The sequence below is a fragment of the Leuresthes tenuis genome, unplaced genomic scaffold (genome assembly GCF_036924035.1).
Source record: "Leuresthes tenuis unplaced genomic scaffold, fLeuTen1.0.hap1 SCAF_19, whole genome shotgun sequence".
NCBI lineage: Eukaryota > Metazoa > Chordata > Actinopteri > Atheriniformes > Atherinopsidae > Leuresthes > Leuresthes tenuis.
The window spans coordinates 17,281,629-17,303,186 of NW_027325373.1; the positions used below are offsets into that span (position 1 = coordinate 17,281,629).

At 39.9% G+C, this 21,558-nt stretch overlaps 1 protein-coding gene across 1 annotated transcript in view; it reads right to left on the reverse strand.

The window, feature by feature from the left end:
- Window positions 1-472: 472 nt before the first annotated feature.
- The window catches only part of lamc3 (laminin, gamma 3), a 113,094-nt gene continuing 92,008 nt past the window's right edge, over window positions 473-21,558 (reverse strand). The window contains exons 13-28 of the mRNA XM_072371917.1: window positions 20,509-20,697; window positions 19,963-20,208; window positions 18,887-19,040; window positions 18,634-18,776; window positions 18,288-18,466; window positions 14,424-14,604; window positions 13,274-13,518; window positions 10,083-10,159; window positions 9,640-9,774; window positions 7,478-7,691; window positions 6,514-6,660; window positions 5,382-5,484; window positions 4,746-4,948; window positions 3,633-3,773; window positions 2,357-2,456; window positions 473-1,831 (exon numbers count right to left, since the gene is read on the reverse strand). Of these exons, the coding sequence (XP_072228018.1) occupies window positions 1,563-1,831; window positions 2,357-2,456; window positions 3,633-3,773; window positions 4,746-4,948; window positions 5,382-5,484; window positions 6,514-6,660; window positions 7,478-7,691; window positions 9,640-9,774; window positions 10,083-10,159; window positions 13,274-13,518; window positions 14,424-14,604; window positions 18,288-18,466; window positions 18,634-18,776; window positions 18,887-19,040; window positions 19,963-20,208; window positions 20,509-20,697 (2,726 nt within the window). The 3' untranslated portion in view covers window positions 473-1,562. The remainder of the gene's footprint in view (window positions 1,832-2,356; window positions 2,457-3,632; window positions 3,774-4,745; window positions 4,949-5,381; window positions 5,485-6,513; window positions 6,661-7,477; window positions 7,692-9,639; window positions 9,775-10,082; window positions 10,160-13,273; window positions 13,519-14,423; window positions 14,605-18,287; window positions 18,467-18,633; window positions 18,777-18,886; window positions 19,041-19,962; window positions 20,209-20,508; window positions 20,698-21,558) is intronic.

A 21,558-nucleotide genomic window follows, 5' to 3' on the forward strand; every position in this document is an offset into this window, starting at 1 on the left:
TGAGTGTGAATCTAAATGTAAAAAGTGATGGCTTAGTTTAATGTAAACAGAGGAGAAGAAGATGACTCACATGGCTGATATGTGAAGAACTGAGCTTGTGCTGTCGGAGTTTGCAAACAAGCGATAACACCCTCATGTTAAATAAGAATTACTGGACTTTCAGCCTCAACTCAGCACGGTTACATGCACAGTTGAGTCAAGCTACGGCTGCAGCAAGACTTGATCATTTAACATAACCACCGTCCTTGTGTCAATATACAAACAACTGAGAAGAATCTAATTTTTGTCCGATGTTTGGCTGATGTCATGACGCTGTGTGACATACTGTTCAAGACTAACTGAGGTCAGGTACTGTTCTAAACATTTGGACTTTTATAGAAGCTTTTATAGAAGTGATGCTCTCTTTTCAGCTCTCTGTGGAGGTCGCCTCATTCCCGAACAAATTTAGAAAAATCCACAAACAGCACGTGCATTTTTTAAAGGTTAAATTTATTGGGTTTCTTGACATGTTCCCTTTACAGTTTTACACATTTTATCTGCTATGAGCACCTCTTCCATTTCATTCGTGCATTGTTGTATGTCATTACACTGTCACACACTAATGTCCACTAACAACGTGATGGACTGAGCAGAATTACCCTTTCAAGTATATTTCATTGAGTAATGTTTTCTATATGATGGCTTATGACACTCAAAACATATAGAAAAGTATTATATGTAGGTGTAGATATGTGACAGGGACTTGATCAGATTCAGCGTTCATAAAATCAGTACAATGTGACTCTTCGGATGATCATCACTTCCTGAGTCTTGTCAGTGGAATATGTACTGAGAAGACTCAGGAAGTTATATTTATTCAGAGATAAAATGCTTTAATACTTTTCTCATCGGGAGCCAGGTTGTGTGACCATCCTTGACCCCAAGGCAACAGATGCAGCGGCACAGCGAGAAAGAAAAATAGACAAAGCACAAAAACAGAGAGGTAGGCACTGTAAGAGTCCTGAAAACAGGTTGTGTGCTGTTGAAGCCTGACCTGAACCCTGCTGAGGCCAAGATGACTAATTGTTAATTAAGCAATGCTGATGGAAAAAAGCTCAAGTGTTGATGAATGTGTCAGTCTGAAGGAGAACTCAGTGCCCACCTTTTAACCTCACAAAGGAAAATCAGCATTATTCTAAACTTGACAGCACACTCCAGCTTGTTCAGAGAGGTTGGTTATTATTCACGGGGAAGCTGAAGTTCAGATGATGTTGGTAAAAAAAGAGAGATAAACAATAAAATACAGCAGAAGAGAAAGAAACACATTAAGAGGAGGAGGATTAGATATTAATCAGAAGAGACGGAGGGGAGCTCGGGGGCTTTTGGCTGAACTGTAGGTGTGTCGTTGTACAGTGGCAGTAAAACGAATTGTTGCTGCGGGTGGAAGGTGGATAGAGGGAGCTAATGAAAAGACATCACTGACTTTTTGAAACTAAACAAAAAAGAGATCACTGCTCCTTTTATTTAAAAAATCCTCCTCAAACCTTTTCTGATGTTCAGCTCTTTTATCAGTGATGTAATCCTCATGTCCAATTTCTAGGCTCTACCTGCTCCTGTGGGCAGGACTGAGGCAGGTTTGAGGCAATGTCCCTGAGACTGTCTCTCTCCTCCCTGATCTCCTGTATGTCGTGTTCGATGAGGGACAGACGGTTTTGCTGTTCTTTAGCAGCTGAGTGCAGATTCTGGATCTTTGAGCCCAGCTTCGGGCTCTCCACACTCCCTCGCAGCATGCTCAGACGTCGCGCTGTCTCGTTTAAGATCCGATCAAATCGCTCCAGTGGCACGCTCCCATCTGGTCACAACATGCAAGAGAGGGGACAGATGGAGGGAGAAGAAATCACAAAGAGAGACTTTAAAGATCAGTTTTTCTAACAGTGGTTCATTAATGTCTGCCCTGCATTAGTGATTCAAATAGTGTCTCAGCCTGCACAATGATGTAATTACAATGATTTGGTCATTATCCTGTCTGACCACAAAATGCAGAATCACGGTCTTTCTAGCAAATTTTACAAATTATACATTGTAAAATACATTAAACGGTTTAGATTAATAAGACGTACCATTCTAAGCCAGAAATACATAGCTGCCTTATTTTAATGCACTTAAATCTATCCTCACTTGGCTTTGTGAACAGCAGTTATTCTTGTTTTACTGTCTGGATAAAAACCTGGGAAATATTTCCACGCCAAATGAGGCATTAAAAAGCCCTGAACTCTTTAGCGATCTGACATTTAAGGTAGAATGAAGATTAATTGCTTTTACAGGCTAGGAGGGCTAAAAAGTACCTACAGTGACAATCATCCAGAGACTGACTTACCAATCTTACTGATTAGCTCAGTTAGTGTAAGCGAGTAGGCCTCTAGCTGGAGCTTGGCTGCTTCCATGTCTTCCTTAATGCTGGTCAGGGACACCACAGGCTAGATACAAAAAGAAATACCATAAGAAACATTCTTTTAAGCTGCACAAAGGGTGAAGAGATCAATATGCATACATTTTTCTGTTCAGATGTGGCTGTGTTAAAAAGCAACTCGGAGACAGAAATTTTCACTTTATGATGGCTTGATATTTCTTTGAAATGATAGCTGCAAAGACCGTCTGAAATTCAGATGAGAAATGGTATTTTGAGCTGTGCTTTTTAGAACACTATTTCAAAAAGGATCATTTTATTCTCTCCCTCTATGCACCGTGCAGCAGAAGATGTCTAAGCAGCCTTTTTGTTCCCTTTTGTTGAGTATCTGTGTAGATTCATGCTCGTCATCGGGAGTTTCACCACTTATCCATGAGATTTCTTCAGTCCTGAATGTAAGGCACGATTCACACACATGCAATGCGTTAACGGTTGGCAATGGGTGGGTCTGAGCTTTGGCGTGGCCACGGCAACCAGTCATGAGCTCAGAAACACGATTAGTCCAAAGTTTGATTGGCTATCAATCTCCCTGTCTGTGTTAAACATTCATAGATCCTCATTGTCCTGATATTTCAGAGCAAACTTAAGAGTTTGCTTCAATCATTGGGACTCCTGCTCAGATTTTCACTGCTGTGGTGACCTTTCTGTTTATAGACTGCCTAATCCCTTTTAGGTCCTCGTTGTGCTGTCAAGACAATGATCAGTCTGTGTATGGACATAGGACCTCATAGGGTGTCTGGTAATGTTGAGGATCAGGTTGTTAGGCCCTGTGGTGCAGGGTGCCTCTGGGTGCTTAACTGAAGTTGAATCTGGTAAGTAAGGAGGGTGGATCAACTTCTTTGTCGCTTTGTTGTGTTGCTCAAGGTGTGCCCTGAGCTGTTTGCTGGTGTTGTGGGCTCCACTTTCCTGACAGAGGCACCACTGCTGTCAAGGATAAATGTGACGATGATGAGGGGTTTCGCTTGGTCTAGAACACTGTTAGGATGGGTGCTACATGCCATAAAAATAGCCAGTATCCAAGAGTTGAATTGACTAAACCTATTATGGCTCGGTTGCACTCGCTTTGGTCACATCTCAGTCTTATTCTGGCGTGCAGATATACATTGATTTTAAGAAATAAAGCGTATTTCAATTTCATACTCATTGATTAACTTGGTTTGCCATCTGCAAGTTGCTTAAAATGTACCTCTGAGCTGATCTGGGACTTTGCTTCCTCAATTACCAACTGCTGCTCAGACAGCTGCTGCAGAGCAGAGTCTATATGGGTGCTAAGGTGAGCAGAAGCAGTCCTGGTATGCTTGGCTTGGGTCAAAACGGCTTTGGATTTCTGCACAAACAAAAAAAAAGAAGACAAATGACACAACCATGAAAAGCTGAAAGACAAACAGTTGGAACTGACTGTTGGAAATAAGCTGATTATTTGTAGAAAAAGACCAAAAGCTGACCGCAATGCTAGCAGATCTTAACTCTCCTAAAGCTACAGTGTACCTGAGTTCGCTAACATAACGGTATTGTTTACTATGCTCGCCTCATGACTTGATCTGTTTTTAGCAGTAATACACAGCGGAGGCTGAGAGAAATGTTGAATGTACAACAGTCAGGATGTGAGCATAGGCTCTGAAGGAATGATAGTAAATAAAATTCAGAGGATGACAAAAGCTCATAAGCCCGTGTTCCCATGTTGATTACAAATTGGTTTTCTTAAATGCTAAATGGGGTATGAGGCATGATGTGTTTGGATCATAACTTAAAAAAAACAAGCATTTCCAAAGACAGCCTTTGAGGCCCTTATTTATTGATTTAATCCTCCACCCCCTGATCTCACAGCACAGATGAATGAGCTATGAATGACGATGAACAGTTTTATGGCTTTGTGTCTATAGTTCAATACAATGTTATATTAACTAGGCCACAAGCATGTTTTTGCAGTTCAATCACATTTCAAGGATTTCATCTAGTACCTCTTGTAACTAAACCCAAACTTTGCTTTTCAAATGTGCACACGAGTGTGTTTCACTCTAAAATCCATAACATCCCAGAATATAAAGAGGCACAAAATACTGCTTCACTGTGAAATCAAAAAACACCTGACTATCCTAAAACCTGCCGATAATCTGTAGTTGTCAAAACATTCTGTTTAAGAACACAACACATGACGGTAATGGGGAAAAAAGTAAGGTATTAACGAATCAATACAATTCAAATACTGAATAGAATATAAATGCAGTGCTGGTAATCCATGTCAAAGTTTAAAGAGGTGGATTTATGAGTAATAATAAAATAAAAAACAAGCACGTACCTTTGCCATATCATGTGCCATTTTCTCTACTTCCTTTGTGGTGTTGCTTGTGAGACTGGAGTTTTCCACTGCTGGTTCTAAAATCTTTTCAATCTGTGAGACCTTCTTCCTGACCTCAGATAGAACCTTTTCCTGCAGGGGCTTTTCTTTCTTCAGTGCAGCCTTGGTCTTGGCTTGCTGTTGGGGCCACTCCGTCACCATGTCTGAATCAAAGATGTTAGACTTAAAATGGGATCAAAGTTGTATCAAACCCCCAGAGGGCTGATGCAAATGGCTCATTGTCCACTGATGGAGTTTTATTATCTCCACTGATCCTCTGCACAGTCTGCTTTAACCTCAGTATCATTTAAGTGATGCTCCAAACAGACAAAATCAATTAAGATTCACTTAAATATTTTCCAAAAAAACCCAAAACTTTCCATGTCATTGCAGTCTCAACAAAAGCTGCTATTGCACAAAAGAGATGACAAATATGTCAGTCTATTATATAAGCAATGACATATCCATTATGGTAATACTAGAGTCTGCAGCTCTTATGACTTTTTTCATTTTAGCACTTGACATTTTAATTTGAGTTGAATAATTGTTTGACATTAAACTAAAACAATATAGTTGGACAGATAGATAAAGGCTCACCTTCTAGTTGTCTGTGCAGGGTGAAGGCTTCTGATTCCACCTCTTTCCCCATCACTACAGATGACAAAGCCACAACTTTTGCCTCTTGAGCTTGAGCTTGGAGCTTTATAAAGAGAGGATGAAAATGATGTCAGTGGAGCTGGGTGTATTTGAGGCATGCAATGATCCTCATCGAAAGCTTTAACGTAGTGTAAACTGTTGGAGGAACAAGCACAGAGTCAGTTTAAGACCTTGCAGCTTTGCTACTGGATCTACGATGCTAAACTTATACAGGAGTACTGCGCATCACTAAGTTTAGGTAAATTTAGAATGTAGCTGTTTTAGATATTTCAGTCTGAGCTATGAAAGCATTGATTGTAATGGTCTTGGCTAAATTATAATTTTTTCAAGTCTGATGTTCCAAATCCAACTTGGTTGATGCTTTTTTTTTTCTTCTTTCTCCTAAAACCTATAGTTGAGAGCATACAAAAACATTCCTGTATCCTCTTTTTAATGGAAAATGTAGCCTAATGTAATGATTATGTTATCTCAGTCAAACAAATAGCAAAATAAAGTGCTGCAGGTAAGCGGATAGAGCTTTTACAACAAGCTGAAAATACACTGTAGTGTATCTCACTAAGACAACAGACGGCAGGGCAGCTGCTTCTATGGGTGTTGCTCTTTTTAGATTTTTAAATGGTCCTTGCTCGCACTTACAGTCGTCTGAGCATAAAAATCAGTGTCACTTGTTCAGCTAAGATCTTATAGGAGTCTACCATATTACAGTGAGAATAAGGCATAAGGCACTGGTTGTATTTTATCACTGTTTTGCTCTCTGGTTATGTATGCACAGAATTTAAATCTGTGAATATCTCGGAGCGGTTCATATTTCAGGGAGAAAGGCTGCTTCTGCGTATATAAACTTATACAGTGCATACAAATGAGCCAGAACTTAGGAAAGAATTCTGAGCTTTGTTTCCTCTTAATTCACAGAGCAACTCAGAGCTGAAGAACTGCAGCAATCAGTCACAAATCAGTTGGTGAATCTTTGGTATAGGTTAAAGTAAGATCGACTGACAATATCATACACAGACCTAAAGCATGCTGCTAATACGCCTAATAACGTTTGCACAGGACATTCAAAGAAAATTACCTTGTTAATGTCATCCACTTTCTCCAAGTTCTTCTTGGCTGCCTGTATTGCAGGCTCCATCCCCTCTGAGATCTCACTGATGAGATTGTCTTTGCTGTGCATTTGTTGGTCCAGTTCCTCTGTCTGTTTAAGAAGGCTCTCACCCCACTACATAAGAAATAGCAATACACAGAGTGGGAATTTTAATAAGAGCAAGCCTTTTACGCCTTCACTTTTATGAAACCTTCATGTGAGCATGTTGGCCTATATTGGAGTCATTTTATAGTATTATTTCTGCCTAGAAATGCTGTATATTTAATCGCTGCTCTGGAACAACACGCACCCTTTGAGAGACAGACTCTTCTCCCCTATGCCTACTCAGAGGACCTCTCTGCTTGCCAGATGCTAAATCAAGAGGAAAACTTGAATTACTGTCTCGTGGTTGTATGCCTCTGCTGACCAGTGGGGTTGCAGTTTACTTCCATCTCTCCTTCTGTTGCTGATTTATGTTGTGGAATGGGCCAGAGGAGTCATTTTGCAGAACATAATCATCACGTTATCGTTGTACTATTTTTGTCATGTGTCATGTTGTCATTACCCAAAAAAAGTATGGAACAGACATGTGTTTAGAGCTCGCAGTGACTTTGACGGCACAAATTTGAAGCAGTTCATCACTGCGTCCAAGTGAATGTTTGTGTCACATGTAATTCAATTAGCTCCTGAGATATCAGTGGGACAGACAGATGTACAGACAGACAACCTCATTATGTCTACAGCTGTCACCGACACAGCGGCATACAAAATGCAGATAACATCACATGAGAGAAATAAGATATATTTGTGTGAGCCTAGTTAAATGAACGAGAGCAGTTGCATATATATTTCGTTGTCTGCAGCTATGGTACCTGTTTAAATTGGAAGAACGGTCACTCAGCGGTCAGCTGTTCAATGCTTCAAGTTCTATTGATAGTCTGCCTACACTAACCTCCATTGTGTAGTTGTTTGGGTGTACTTGGCCAGTGTCTGATGATGTTCTGACATCCATGAGACCCGATGGAGCCAGTTGATGGAAGGATGATGTGATGTTACTGAGGGCAAGCTTTAAACCAGCATCTTCTTCCTCAAGGGCCAGCTGTTGGGTTACAGTGTCATTCAGTTGCACAGCTAGGTTCATCTTCTGCTCCTGCATTTGCGTTATTCTGACATGAAAATAAAGAGAAACCAAGAAAGATGTTGTAAGACAAGAAAAATCATAGCCTTTTCAAATAAACATGTCTGATTTATGTTTAAGTTATTAACAAGAAATCTTATGCTGCAGAGTCATTAATGCCTCACATATATCGCAGGTCATTCAGTGATTTCATTCTAATATTTTGGGTTAGACACACTTAAAAAGGTTCACACCGTGTCAAATTGACATAAATATCTTGTCTTGCAACAAGGCAAATTTGTTCGGTGTGAGTGAAGAAGAGAAAAGAGACACGGACACTGCAAAAAAAGCATGATGAATTCATGCCTTTTTTTTTTTTTGCGAAGTGTCGGCGTAAAAAAGGCTGAGTGCTGTAGATGTTAAATTGCCATTTTTATCAACTCCATGGCTGTAATGACATCCAATCAGTTTTGCCTCAACAGAGCAGATACTGAAATGAAAAAAAAGGGGGAAAATGAAAAAAACATCACATTATGCGTCGCTTGCTTTTTTTCTTTTGAAATCGTGTGTGCACAAAACAGACTTGCAGTTTTTCTCGGTCACTTTGTGCCACTTACACGGCCACCGCAGCAATGCCGCAACTGACCCACTTGAGTCACTTGTTTAGCAGTCAAAAAAGTAAACTACAAATACATTCTTTTAATGCGTTATCACTTTTTTCAATTAAAATTAAACAAATTTTATACTTATGTGTTATATACACAAATAGTATGAATAAATAGCCTATTAGATCGCAAAGACTTGGAAAACCTGTTAAAAACTTATACCTGACTGCACCCGCATCCTTACGAAGACACTACATTTTAAGGAAATAAAGGGTCAAAATCATATTGTTACTGTTTTCCAGTTATTTTACTGTCCATCTGGCTTTTGTTGTATATGACCTTCAAATATTATAGCCAGAGACAAAACTTTCAATCAAAGGTGGCAGTGATCCCTCCTATTCAACTTGGTGTTAATTAATCTTTAATAGAATGTTATATTTCATCTTTCTTCCAAGTCCCTTATGTAAAACTTTAATCCGTGAAGTAATTACAGCAATTGAATATACGTAGTCCAGTAAAGAGCACAACCTTTTGCTCTGAGAGGTGGTGGATTGATGAAAAATAAAGGAAAAATGCCTCAAAATTGAAGAAGCAATGGTATTTGACTAGATTTGCAGTGCCACTTTCTTTTTCAGAAGAGTGATTGATAAGTAAAAGGGTTAACATATGTATAAGTAAATATGCAGGCTTGATTAGGCCTAGTAATACAGGAAACAGGTTGAATACTTTAGTTATTTTCTGACTGAATAGTTTCCTCCCTATAAAATAGCTCTGATTTGCTTAAGTACCAACACATGGGGAAATATGAGTGGGAAATGCAATTTAATGCTGCCCATCTGTGCATAAACTGCTCACTTTGCATCCTATGAAGTGACACACACACACACACTGATGTGCAGCAGTGCTTCGAAGATGAACAGAACTCTCCTGAATCAAGCTGACTACTGTTAGAGGGGGGTAATCAATTTTGAGTTCCTCGCCTCTTGCTCTCATCATGGCCACCGGAGGGCTTTTTGCATCATTCTGTCTAGCATTCAGGATAATCCTCAGAGCAATCACACGCTAGGAGATGCAGTGAGTGTGCTGCAAATCCAAGAAAGCAATAGGCTTACAGTGGAGAGAAGCTGTCCCCCTGTGGCTAAATGTCTTACTCCTTACCTCCAACGGGCTTTAAAAGGCGGTGGCAAAGAAGAGGACCTTGAGTTATAATACAGGGATGGGTGGATTTTGGTAGAAATATACTATTAAAGCACAATAATCCATGGAGTTGTACAGTTCAGCGGGATTTCACAACAAAGAATGCTTAAGGTGGATAACATCATTCACACGAGCATATTTTTTGCTTGTGTCTGTCTTCATGGCAGTGTGTTTGTGTAAATTCTTTCTACTCACCGCTCTGTTAGATTCCTGATGTACTCCTCTGTAGAGTTGTCCCGCAGTAGATCCATCAGGAAGCTGAGAGTCTGCTTTGAGGCTTGTACCGCCCTGCTGGCCATGGCCTCAATGTGCTCTGCTGTCTCTCTGTGACTGCAAGGAGGGGTAGACAGTGAAAAAAGGAGAAAAAAGGCACGTAAAATAGAAAGACCATCACAACTGCTCGAGGTGAAATGGATTTCAGCATTGATACCATCCCCTCACTGGATCTCCTGGCCAGGTTTCTGGAACTACCGCATAATAGAGCTGTGCAGCCGAGAGCATCGAATCACAGTGGTCTAACCACATTGTAAGTGACAAGCCAAGAAGAAAGAAAGAAAAAAGACCAGCAGATATCCACAGATTACTGGAGCAGTCCTTGCTTTTTAATTGACAACTAAAAGCTCTCTGACGAGACTTACCTTTTCATTAGAACCTGTGAATCATTGACCATTATGTTCCACTTGTTAGGTGCTGACATCGCTTCAAAAGGAATGATCTGTTAAAATGGCAGAGAGAGAAAGCAACATATCGAACAGGTATGAGAATTGAAAAGCCTGGCCCCGTAGAGGCTTCCAACTATTTTTACAGCTTTAATTTATTCAAAAAATAATTAAAGGATTCTTCACACTCCAGTGGGCCTTTTTTTTAAGAGACAGTGCTGTTTGCTGTCAGAGAATCTTTGACCCATGAGAAATGGGCTAGAAATTGGGGCAGCAGTCCATTAGGAAAAAATTCCTCCAAAACTGAGGTGTTATGAAGTTTGGCAAGTTTGGCAAATAATAATATTCCAACAACGACCCTTTAAACATATGTAAAAACTTATATTGCCTTTTGTCCTGATAATTCTAATGTGCACACAGTTGAATGCAGAGTCCTTCCATGAGTGACATTTAATTTGGAAAATGCAAATAAAATGTGAAAACTGAATTAACAATTGACACTTTTGTATTATTTCTTCATTTTGGGAGTCTGCGCCGCTTATTATTTTGGAATTATAAATTGCTGCTGCTTCAGGCTTACTCAAGTGATAAGGACTGCGGGTGTACAATATTTCTGCCCACACGCAGGCACACAATCATAAAAACAGAGCAAAACAAGTCCACTCATCAAACCTAATTAACGTGGCTCACCAAACCTAAATCACATGGCAGGAGTGTCCATAATAGATTCCATAAAGCTACGTACAGAGAGAATAAAGAGCCTCCCAATGGGCGAGAACAATTTTGTTCATTTGAGCGTCCATCAAACATCGGTCGGATTTTCTTCTTCAAAAGGCAGTAGTTTGCCACTCAGATGGAGGAGGGTGGTGTTGTGAAAGAGGGGAGAAAATATTGTTTTGCTTTGAGAAATCTTTGTGGATCTTTACAAAAAAGCAATACTGCAGTGTCCCATAATGAGGACAAGAACTCGATTGTGTCACAATACAATAGCTGCATGCTTGTAGTGAATGGTAAGAACACTGGTATTTCAGCTTATCCTGAGTATTCTATGAAATGAAATACCCAACAGTGTGAAAGCACTGTTTCCAATTTAGTCCCATTTTTTGTTATTACTATTATTACAAGTGGTAAGATCCCTTTGCCAGTTTGACTGCAAAAATCTGGAAAATGTACAGGAATAAACCTGTCAGCTTTTGTTTTTTTCCCCGCACTTTTGCTTTAAAAACAGCATGATCTTGACATGCTTGGCCTTCAAGGTGCACATTTTTACCCAACTTAATTTGAAAAGTTTTTTTTTATTCCAATATGAGCCTCCGTAAATGTCCGCTGCTGCTAACGTCAGGTGACTGCGTTGGCAAGTCCATGACCAATCTGACCTCACGACAGATCCCGAAGAAACTACACTGATTCACAGCGTAAATGTTGCAGTTTTACTACTTTGTATAATTACTACGTTTTTATTACTCTGTAGCCTACACAGATGCAGTTTAGGGTTCAATTAATCAGCATGTCAACATCCTACGCCTCCACATGTGTTGCAATGAGATGGCGTCAACTTTGCACAAATTGCTTGTGTACATAGTACTTGGCCTCAAGCGCTTCTCAGGAGGTCAGGGTTAATATTCATTTCTCATACTATTCTAACTATTCTACTGAGCTCTCACTGGTAAATGGTTAAGGTAAGGTGTTTCAGATAAATGGTTAGGTTCAAACTTGAGGTCAGAATTAGGTCTGCATGTTGCAAAATACATGGCAGAAGATTACAAAAAAAAAAAGAGTCAACATCGTTATACCATACCTGATTTTATATTCATTTAATTTGACATGAAAGGTTACATTACCATCACAACAGTTAAAATGGTTTGGACAGGTGGACTCATAAGTATTACTCTATTTCTGGTGAGACTAAGCTGCCATGACAGCAAGCACTTCCTGGTTGGCTTTGGTTTTCAATTAGTCAAGCTTTATGAAGCTTTGAAGTACACGTTGGCTTTTTATCCCGGTGCAGTATGAATCCCACTTTTATGTCTCTACGGAATGAAGATCTACCTCTCCTTGGTCATGGTGTAGTTAAATCATTTGAGACACCCTCCAAATCCTCTACTGTATCCACTGCAATGTCATTCTGCCTCCTGTTTGTTTGTCTCCTCGCATGCACCCTTCTGTTACCGCCTCAAATCTCTAAGTGAGAATCAACCCTAAAGAGGACATTTCTCAGTCATCCACTGTGGATGCTGTTGTCTTTTACCAAGTGTTTGGCCTCATTTCGCCTCCTGAGAAGTGCTTTAGAAACCATTACCTAATCGTCTAAGGCCTCTGCTAGAATACCTTCTTTTGACAAGACTTTTGCGGTTTCGAGTCTTACGCTCTTTATTTTAAAAATTGATGAACTTGCTTTTCTCTCAGTGAACAAAGCTTGATGTATTGATTTTCTGATGCAGCGCTCACTTTCCGTCTGCCTGATCGTGCTTTGGATACAACTGGATCAGTTGTGTTCTGGAGTGCCATGAAGCTCTCATCAATACAGGTTTTGACGTGACACCAAGAAAGGCTCTAATTTCGTAGATTAACAATCAGTCACTTTCACTGAACTCTAACACAATGCTTTACCTCGTGTCAATACTACTTATGCCCCTATAAAACAAGTATATTACATAAATGCAAGTTTATTTTTATTTTAGGTAAAGCTGCCACAAAAGGCAGTTTTGTTTTTACATCTTTACCTCTCTTAAAACTCAATATGGGGTGAATAATACTGTACTTCAGTGATAATTGAACAGAGACTTGACGCATTACGTGTTGATAGCACCATCGCACTCGAAAAGGAGCAAAAGATTGTCCCCACTTGATTCCCATGTTTACATCATTGCTGATTGGCGCTGGAACTGATAAATATCTGTGACTATTATGGAGCTTTCTGACGCTGGCTAAATAGAGATGAAATCTGATCTTTAGTACAAAGTTAACACAGTCAATGCCATACATTTGCTTCACTTTATTTGCTGACCCAGAAATAGTGTAAAATTTTAAATGCTTATTCACATGAAATATAATTATTTTTCTATTTTCCAGGTTTCCTTAGCAAATATGACAGTTTCATTGTCAGCCTTTCTGTACGTGCTAACTGTTCAAATACAGTGTAACAGGTACAGAACATCTGAGTTACCTACCATGTTGTCAAGGTCCTGCGTTGCTTGCTTTAGCTGCTTCTCCGATGCTCTGATCATGAGTAGAGTGTCTGTGAGGGTTTGGCACACAGCTCTACTTCTTTCATCCTTCCTCACGTCCTTCCCCTCTTCCTCTCTTGTGCTGAAGCTGCAGTTCAAAGTAAAGGTAATGCCATGCAGCTGGGCTAAGAGTGTGCCAGTAGAATCTTCCAGCAAGGAAAATTGTTTTATGAAGGCCTCACGTGCCTCTGAAACAATAAAGGAAATAAAGCCACATTAAGTGTTTGATGGATCATTTCACTAAGACTCACATTCTTTGGAATTTCTAATCTGACTGACTGCATAGCAACTGTGGAGGTGAATACAATAAGTACAGTATCCCTGGTTTGCTGCTTTAGTTTGTCACCTACTGTTCCACTTTGTTTCATAAAATGAGATTGTGTGTGCCCAGTATGGATTGTTCTGCCTCTGTCTGCCCACGCAGTGAGCCAGTGGCTCCCAAATGCTCATTGAATCATTACAAGGCCATCTAGTGTCTTAAAAAGCATGGCTGGAATGTGCGTGTATGCAATGTGGGTGTTAAAAGGCAGATTGTTAGAGAACTGTTATCCTGATTGCAACTATAATCATAATAAACCAGGGATTAGCGATGCACTGCCTGTCACATAAATAGGGATTAAGTTGGTCACGTGGTGCCTTGTTCTATATTGTTATGATTTGTCTCCATTTGGCCTGTGCAGCTGAGCCTGTAAGCCCGTTCCCCTCCAAAGATAATGAGGATATATCAGCATTGTGTTAAAGTAATTGGGAGAGGTTGGTATTGTTGCCTGCATCCTGATTTAATCGCTTTGTTGCGTTGTATATGTTACAGCGTCACACAGAGGAGACACAGACAGAGCAACAGCCCATTTGCAGACAGCCGGAGGTTGCTTCACATCAAATTTCTTGGCTATGCTCACTGGTCTTTCATGTACTGATATGGCACGTTATCATCTCACAGCCATAACGTGACACAACAGTTTAATGACAAATAAGCTAGCTTTATGTTTCACAAAGCAGCCATCATGTGTCTTCTAAGATGTCCTGACCAAAGAAGAAACATTAAAAAGAGTGACTGGTTGAGTGGAATTATCTTGGCTTTTGGCTGCTGTACCTTGGAAGGCCAGAAAATCCTCCAGAGCATTGGGAAGAGTATCTTCCCTCTGGTGCTCATGCTCATAATGCCGGGCCATGTGATACTTCAGCAGGTTGTGCTGCTTTCCAAATCTACCTCGGCAATCAAAGTGAGACAGGAGCTTCTCCAAATCCTGTAGGCGAGTCTGAAGCTTTGCGGCCTGAAACGGCATCATTATTTGAAGACGTCAAAAAGAAATGCAGGTTTTGGAAGGCTAAAGAAGACCCTCTCCCCTCCAAAAAGACAACAAAATAACTGCCTTTATTTATCCAGAAGTAGTGACTGAGATGTGACTGCAATTCCTAGCAAAGCAAAACATCAAAATGTAACATTTCGACAAAAGCAATGAATAAATGAATATCAACAATGTGATAAGGATGGAATACAGTTTTCATATCTGGATTCACTCACTATTCTCTGTGTAGTATGCAGCTGAGGATACAAATTGTTGTAGGATGTAACTAGATAAGACTTTGAAGAGACTTGAAGTCAGGTCCGAAAATGTAATGAAGGTGATGTGACTGGCACTGATCTGTGAACCATGGTAGCTAAATGATCCAGATCTGGATCTCTTTGCTGACGTGTTATTAATCCCATTACTTAGCAACCATAATGTCATTAAGTTCCCAACTTCAGTCCATTAATTTTAACACCAAATTCTACAAAAAATTACATTAATACATTTATTAAGCATAATTCTAATTATTAAGATTATTCTCTTCCTTTCGTTTTGCTTGTTAGTCTTTTATCTGTTTAATGTTTAAGCCAAAGGAAAGCATAAGCAGCATGGTAGGGAGTGCGAGAGGCAGAAAGGGGGAACTGAGGGAAGCTGAGGACAGCAAAAGTAATTGCAGGTGTTCAGAACAGACACGGGTTGAGATGTTCGCTGAATTGCTAACACTGTAGAAATCAAAGCATGCATTAACACAGGTGCAAGCTGGTCTGCAGAGAACATACAGCCACTTTAGCGGGGACAAGAGTACGTGCAGAAAAAAGACTAAACATGTTGGTGGTATTGGATTGTCCTCAGAAGGCAAATCCAGGGACACGGCCTGTTAGCGTACAAACGGGGGTTGCAACAAATCTAAGGGGACAGAAAGAGGCAGCTCAGGAGATCATTAGGGCAAATGTCTCTTTCTGTTTCACTGCACATCCACTGTTTGCTTGCAATCTCAAAATACAAAGGAGCCATATGGCTGTCGTCAGGGTCTACAAAGGAATGCTCAGGGGGACTGTGCTATTTCAAGAAAATGCATCTCATAATATCAAGAGCCAAGGAACACTATGTAGGTGTGGAACATATTTAAATGAATTAGTGCAGCAACCAAATTATCAACATAGAAATGTGTAAAAACAAAATGTTAACCGAAAGAAAAATGGGGAAAGATGAAAAGAATGAAGATTCAGTGCAGGGGCAAAAGTACATCCACACAAGTAATTTACATTCACGGCTGGAGAAGCTGGAGCTTAATTTGAATGTATATTCCTTTGTAAAATGCCTCCTCTTTCTAATGTTATTTCATTCAATTCCAAAGAGAAATTCTGAGAGAATTTGCTCCTACTTTAAAGTGTAAATAGAATTTACCATTGAGTCAGACAAGCTACCTAAAGAGATAGTTTTGGCAGTGTGAATTTATAACACAAGCATTCATCTGTATTTTCTGGAATCTTAGATACTTACGCATGTCTAAATCATGATTAAGTATAGATTACAGTATAGAAAGGGAACAGTGTAGAAAGGGCAGTATTAGAAAAAAGCATAAATGCCAAAAACTTATTTTGATTTTCAGTATAAACCAGAGACATTTCATATTTTGTCTCATCATATTGATTTTCATTTGCAAATATACTGCACAGCTATGGGGTCGGGGAAGGGTACTCCCTTCTTCTGTGGCTATGCTTTTGTAGCGTGTGCAGATTGTGGTTTTGCACTGTATTGTAGAAATATGCACGGGCATCCCCAGAAGATATTGAAAACTGCTCGTTACTCTAAAATACTCAAAGAACTTGCCCTTGGGCGCTGATAAAATACCAAACCATCACACACGCTGGTTTTTGGACTTCTGGAATCTGTACGGTTTTCTGATCCATTTGACCTCAACACACAGATGCAGTGTGTGACGTTCCAGTGTGTGACGCAGTGTGTGAGGTCAATGCAACCGGACAAGGCTAACAAAAGGCTCCTTTTTACTTTTGATTCACTGAAGCATTTAATGATATTCTGGACTGCATATGGAGACATGCAAATCCCTTGCAATCTGTCTTTGAGAAATATTGCTTTAAAAGAATACAATAATTTTCTCACATTTTTTGACATACTTGAGATTTTCTGCCCAGCTTTGCCTCTTAAAGGCTCAGTCGTTCATGGCTAATGCTCTTGTACTAAATCCGAATTATAATCAACTGTTGATATCACAGCATAAGAAATATTTCTTCACCTCTTTACTAGTTCTAGTTGCCCCTGTTCGAAACACTTCTTTTTCAAAAGTGCTGCAGGGCTAAAATAACATAAAAGGTGATGTTTTTTTTTAACAAATTAAAGGAAGCAACAAGAAAATAAGTACGTTTGGGAATCAGTTGCATTTTCCATAATGTTCCCACTTTTTTTCTGATCTGAAGTTGTAGAACTGAAATGTCAGAGATGAAAAGAGGCTTCAGCCCAAAGAGATATGTTAAGATAAAGGTAAGGCAGATTTTTTTGTTCAGCAACTTTTGTTAAAAGTTGCTTTAAACAAAACAGTGCTCAAAAGCATCAAGACAGAAACATGACCTATTAGATTATGACCAAGTTAGCATTTAGACAGGAATATGGAGCTGGAGAGTATTACTTAAGGGTTTATTGGACAAAATTTCACATCTTTGAAGATGAATATTGATGAAATGATAGAATAATTTTGACAAGGACTACCAGCCCACTGATCAAAAGAGTGAATCTAGTTAATAAAACCATCATGACTGTAAATTTTTAGCACTTTTCTGGTCTAGTTGACCGTTTACACTACAAGCCACCGTCACCCATTCACATAAACAGTCATACAACACATTGCTGTCTATACGGTGTTACAGACTATACAGTGTTCTTGTCTTTATGACACACATCCACACACCGATGGACAACTCAGAGGCAAAGTGGGTATTAATGTCTTGCACATGTAGTCGGGTAAAGCTGATTTTGATTGGCAGACACTGCCTTCCGCCTAAGCACCAAGTACTAGTGTTTCGTTAATCTAAAAGGGAAATTAATTAGTTGCAGTGGAAATTATGAAAAGTATTTGCTTGCTCTAATGCTGCTGTACCAATAAAATAAAAAGAAAACTGCTCTCTCAACGACAGAGTAATAGAAGGCATGCCACATCTTGCAAGAAACCTTGGAAGATGGTGAAATATGCATATAAGTTGGTTAAAACACAGTCTGTCCTAAAATTCTGCATGTCAGAGATAAAGTAAATGAGATGAGGTTGTGTCATTATCGGAAGTTATTCTTATTCTTCTGGTCAGTGTGCTGGTGGTCTTTTTACAGTAAGATCCATCTTTTAAGTAGATAAAGCACCTCAAAGAGATGTCTGACCACTCTGTTTTGAAATAATCACAGTCCTGCTCCATCCTCTTGTCAAAATAATATAATTCTGGTAAAATGCATTGTATGATATTTTGTGTATTCAGAGCTCAGGAAATTTCAGCCTCCTCATTTAAACTCAACGCATCAAGACAGGGAAAAAAAAAATCAAAGTAGGTCCAACCATCTGTTACAAACAGTTAGATTAATGTAGCATTTGGTAGAATTTCTGATTGTGGAGTCCTGAATGCCATTATCGACACATAAACTATCTTAAATCAACTCACCTGTTTCTTTACAAGGCCATAGCAAACTGGACATTCCTCACACTGGTGAGTGGCTCTGTTGTGGAAATAATTCAGCTCACATTTGTCGCACTTGTAACCCACAAAGCCCTGACGGCAGCGGCAGGTGCCATTATTGTGACACTGCATGGAAACGGAGCCCATTGGGTCGCAGTTACAGGCTGGATGAGACGAGATAGCACCGCAGGGAGATGGGAGAGGAGCGGAGAAACAGATAAAAATTTTCAATAGAATTTTCAAGCTAGAAATGCTTTCATAGGTGACCTGTATCAGAGGATTAGAGGATGGCATATAGTGGAGTTATGAGGCCTGAGGTAAAGTACAGTACCTGTGCAACCTCGTGAGGAGAATCCATAGAAGCCTACATGACAAGTTTCACACAGTGCCCCCTCCACTCCAGCACGACACAAACACTCCCCTGTGATTGGATGGCATGCCATCGATGATGAGCCAATTGGATTACATTGGCACCTAAGGCAGGCAGGGAAACAATATCTTTAATGACATATTCAATTTTCTTAACCTCGTTGTTATATATTTTCATGTAGATACACTTTGAATTGCAGTGGGAATCTGTTTACCTTTCACATCCAACGCCTGCTTGAAGGTTGAAGAAGCCAACTTCACAGTAACTGCAATCCCGTCCGGTCACATGACTGAGACAATTGCAATTTCCTGTCTGAGGGTGGCATTCATCTACATGCCCAGAGGTTCCAGCATAACTGCAGCTGCATGCTAGATGAAACAAATAAAGCAATATAATGTTAAAAAAAAAGATAAAGTTATATTGTTGACAGCTTACATTTTCATGTATCACCTTATCATTTAGAATATCTTATTAGTTTTATCTCGTTTGAGCGCTGGAGGGAAAATGAGAGGAAATGACAGACAACAGATGGGAAACTCAAGGATCCCTTTGCAATGGTGTTCTGCAGGCAAATTCAACTGGGGGTTACATGGTGAGCTGAAGTACGAGAAAAAGATATGGAAATCAAAGGATGAACGCATTACAGCTATTACTCTTTGGATCGCTGTCTCCCTTTATAACTTTATTTGAGTTTTAGTTGAATTTTGTCCAATCCAATAACTCGTTTTTTTTTAGATATCTGAACATTGGCCATGTGTTTGTCTCATTTTCACATTTGCTTTCCACAACATAAGGGGAAAGCAAGTTATGGCTTTGAATGTGCATTATTTTTCTCTTGTAAACAGACAAATATCACCAGGAAATTCTCAAAGCAGGAACAAAGTCTGATTCACCAATTTTTTACATTTACAGCTCCGCTTTACTATTTATTGAAACACTCAGAATCTGAGTTGACTTGTATTTCTCTTTCAAAACCTTTTTATTGCTCCACGTGTAACACAACATCTAATAATTCTAAGCGATGTGTGCCAGAGAGTTTCAAGTTTGTGCGTTTCTCTGAGAGCAAACACTTTCGAGGAAAACAACAACAAGCAACAACACATTTCTGTGAGTAAGAAAATACACTTCAGTATTTTCTTACAGGAAAGAGAGTATGGGTATGGGAGGAAAACCCTCCCATACCCTCCCCCGTGATGTGGGAGGAAAACCCTCCCATACCCAAACAAATTTTCAACATAAAGATACATTAATAGATTATCATTCCATTTCAGTCCACTCTCAGTTACTCACGCCTGCACTTCTGGTCAGCTGTTTGGCTTAGGGCATTGCCGTAGAAACCCCGCTGGCAACGCTCACAGTGGTCCCCCTCTGTGTGCCTCAGGCACTTCAAACACCGCCCCGTGATGTGGTCACAAATTCCCACTGCGTTGAAATCCACATTGCCATTACAGTTGCATCTCACGCATGGTCGAGCTGTCCCAAGCTGTCCCAGGGGTTCGCCATAGTAACCATCTTCACACATCTGACAGCGCGTCCCTACACATGGGGAAAGGTGAAAGAGTTGGGCAGGAATTTGATGAATGACTGAGGCCATTCTGGTGTTAACTCAGTCAGTTATAATTAAATTAAAAACTCATGTTGAATGTCTGAGTCACAGGTGGCAATCTGCTGTGGAATGACAGCGACTGCAAATGTGCTGCTTTGAGGCCACGGTCTTTTCAGTATCAAGCTGTCATGTGGAATAATTCTCATTGTTTCTATCCTGACATAATGCTCATTATTTACTTTGTTTACTGTCTATTCGATTCATTTTCAATAGCTGGAAGCTCATGTCACCTGTCTGTCCTGCCGGGCAGTTGGTACAGAACACCTGTCCTGTCTCTGCAATTTGGGCACAGCTGCTACGGTCTGGACAAGGGCAAGGCTGACAATCACCAGGCGTGCCAATCAAGGCATTGCCATAGTAACCATCCTGGCAGTGCTCACAGGTCATCCCGGTAGTGAAGTCTGAGCACTCACACACACCTGAAACACAAAGGGGAGAGTAACAATTACACATTTGTATCACACATGTGCACCTGCTTCTACATGTTTTACACAGAAATTCCAGAGAAGATGTCTCTCATTGGCAGCAGAGGGCGCTGCGTTTCTGGCCATGAGATATACAACAGCTCACATTGTTTAGAAAAAAAAAAAAGGAAGAAAAAAAACATTCCCCACAGCCCACCATGGAGAGCAGAAGACAACTAAATTCACCCTGACTATAATTGCTTTGGGAAATATGTGAGCCAAATGCAGGAAAGACCTTCAAGAAGTGAAGCAATTCCCCCACCAAGTGGGAGAGATTACCAATTCTGTGATGTCCAAAAAACAACTGTTGTTTTGAAAGCCAAAAGAAAGAGACATAACTTGCAGCTTTGAATGACTTTATCTGTGTTGATTTACATGTATATTCACTGTACCACTGGTGAATTACTCTCAATTCCCAGGGTAGATTTTCAGTCCTCATACTACATTTTAAATCCATTAAGCTACAGGCAGTGCTGAATTATGTGACAACAGTCAGAGAAAATATCCAGAGAAGGGAAGAAACCGATCTCATATGAGAGTGCACTGCTTGACTGATAAATAGCAAGGCTGAGAATACTCCAGCTGCAGTTCAGTGACCCTCAGTGGCCCGAACGTCACAGTCTGAGACAATTAGACCCACAAATTCTTAAAAGTAACTGAGCAACCAGATCTGGGATGATTCAGCAAAAAAAAAAAAGAGAAAAAATCCCAATATAATGAGGCACTCAACTTTAATAACAGAGTGAGATAAATTAACAGAGCAATGAAAAGAAATAAGCCTTAACCTTTTTTTGGTTAGTAAAAAGTTAAAAAAGT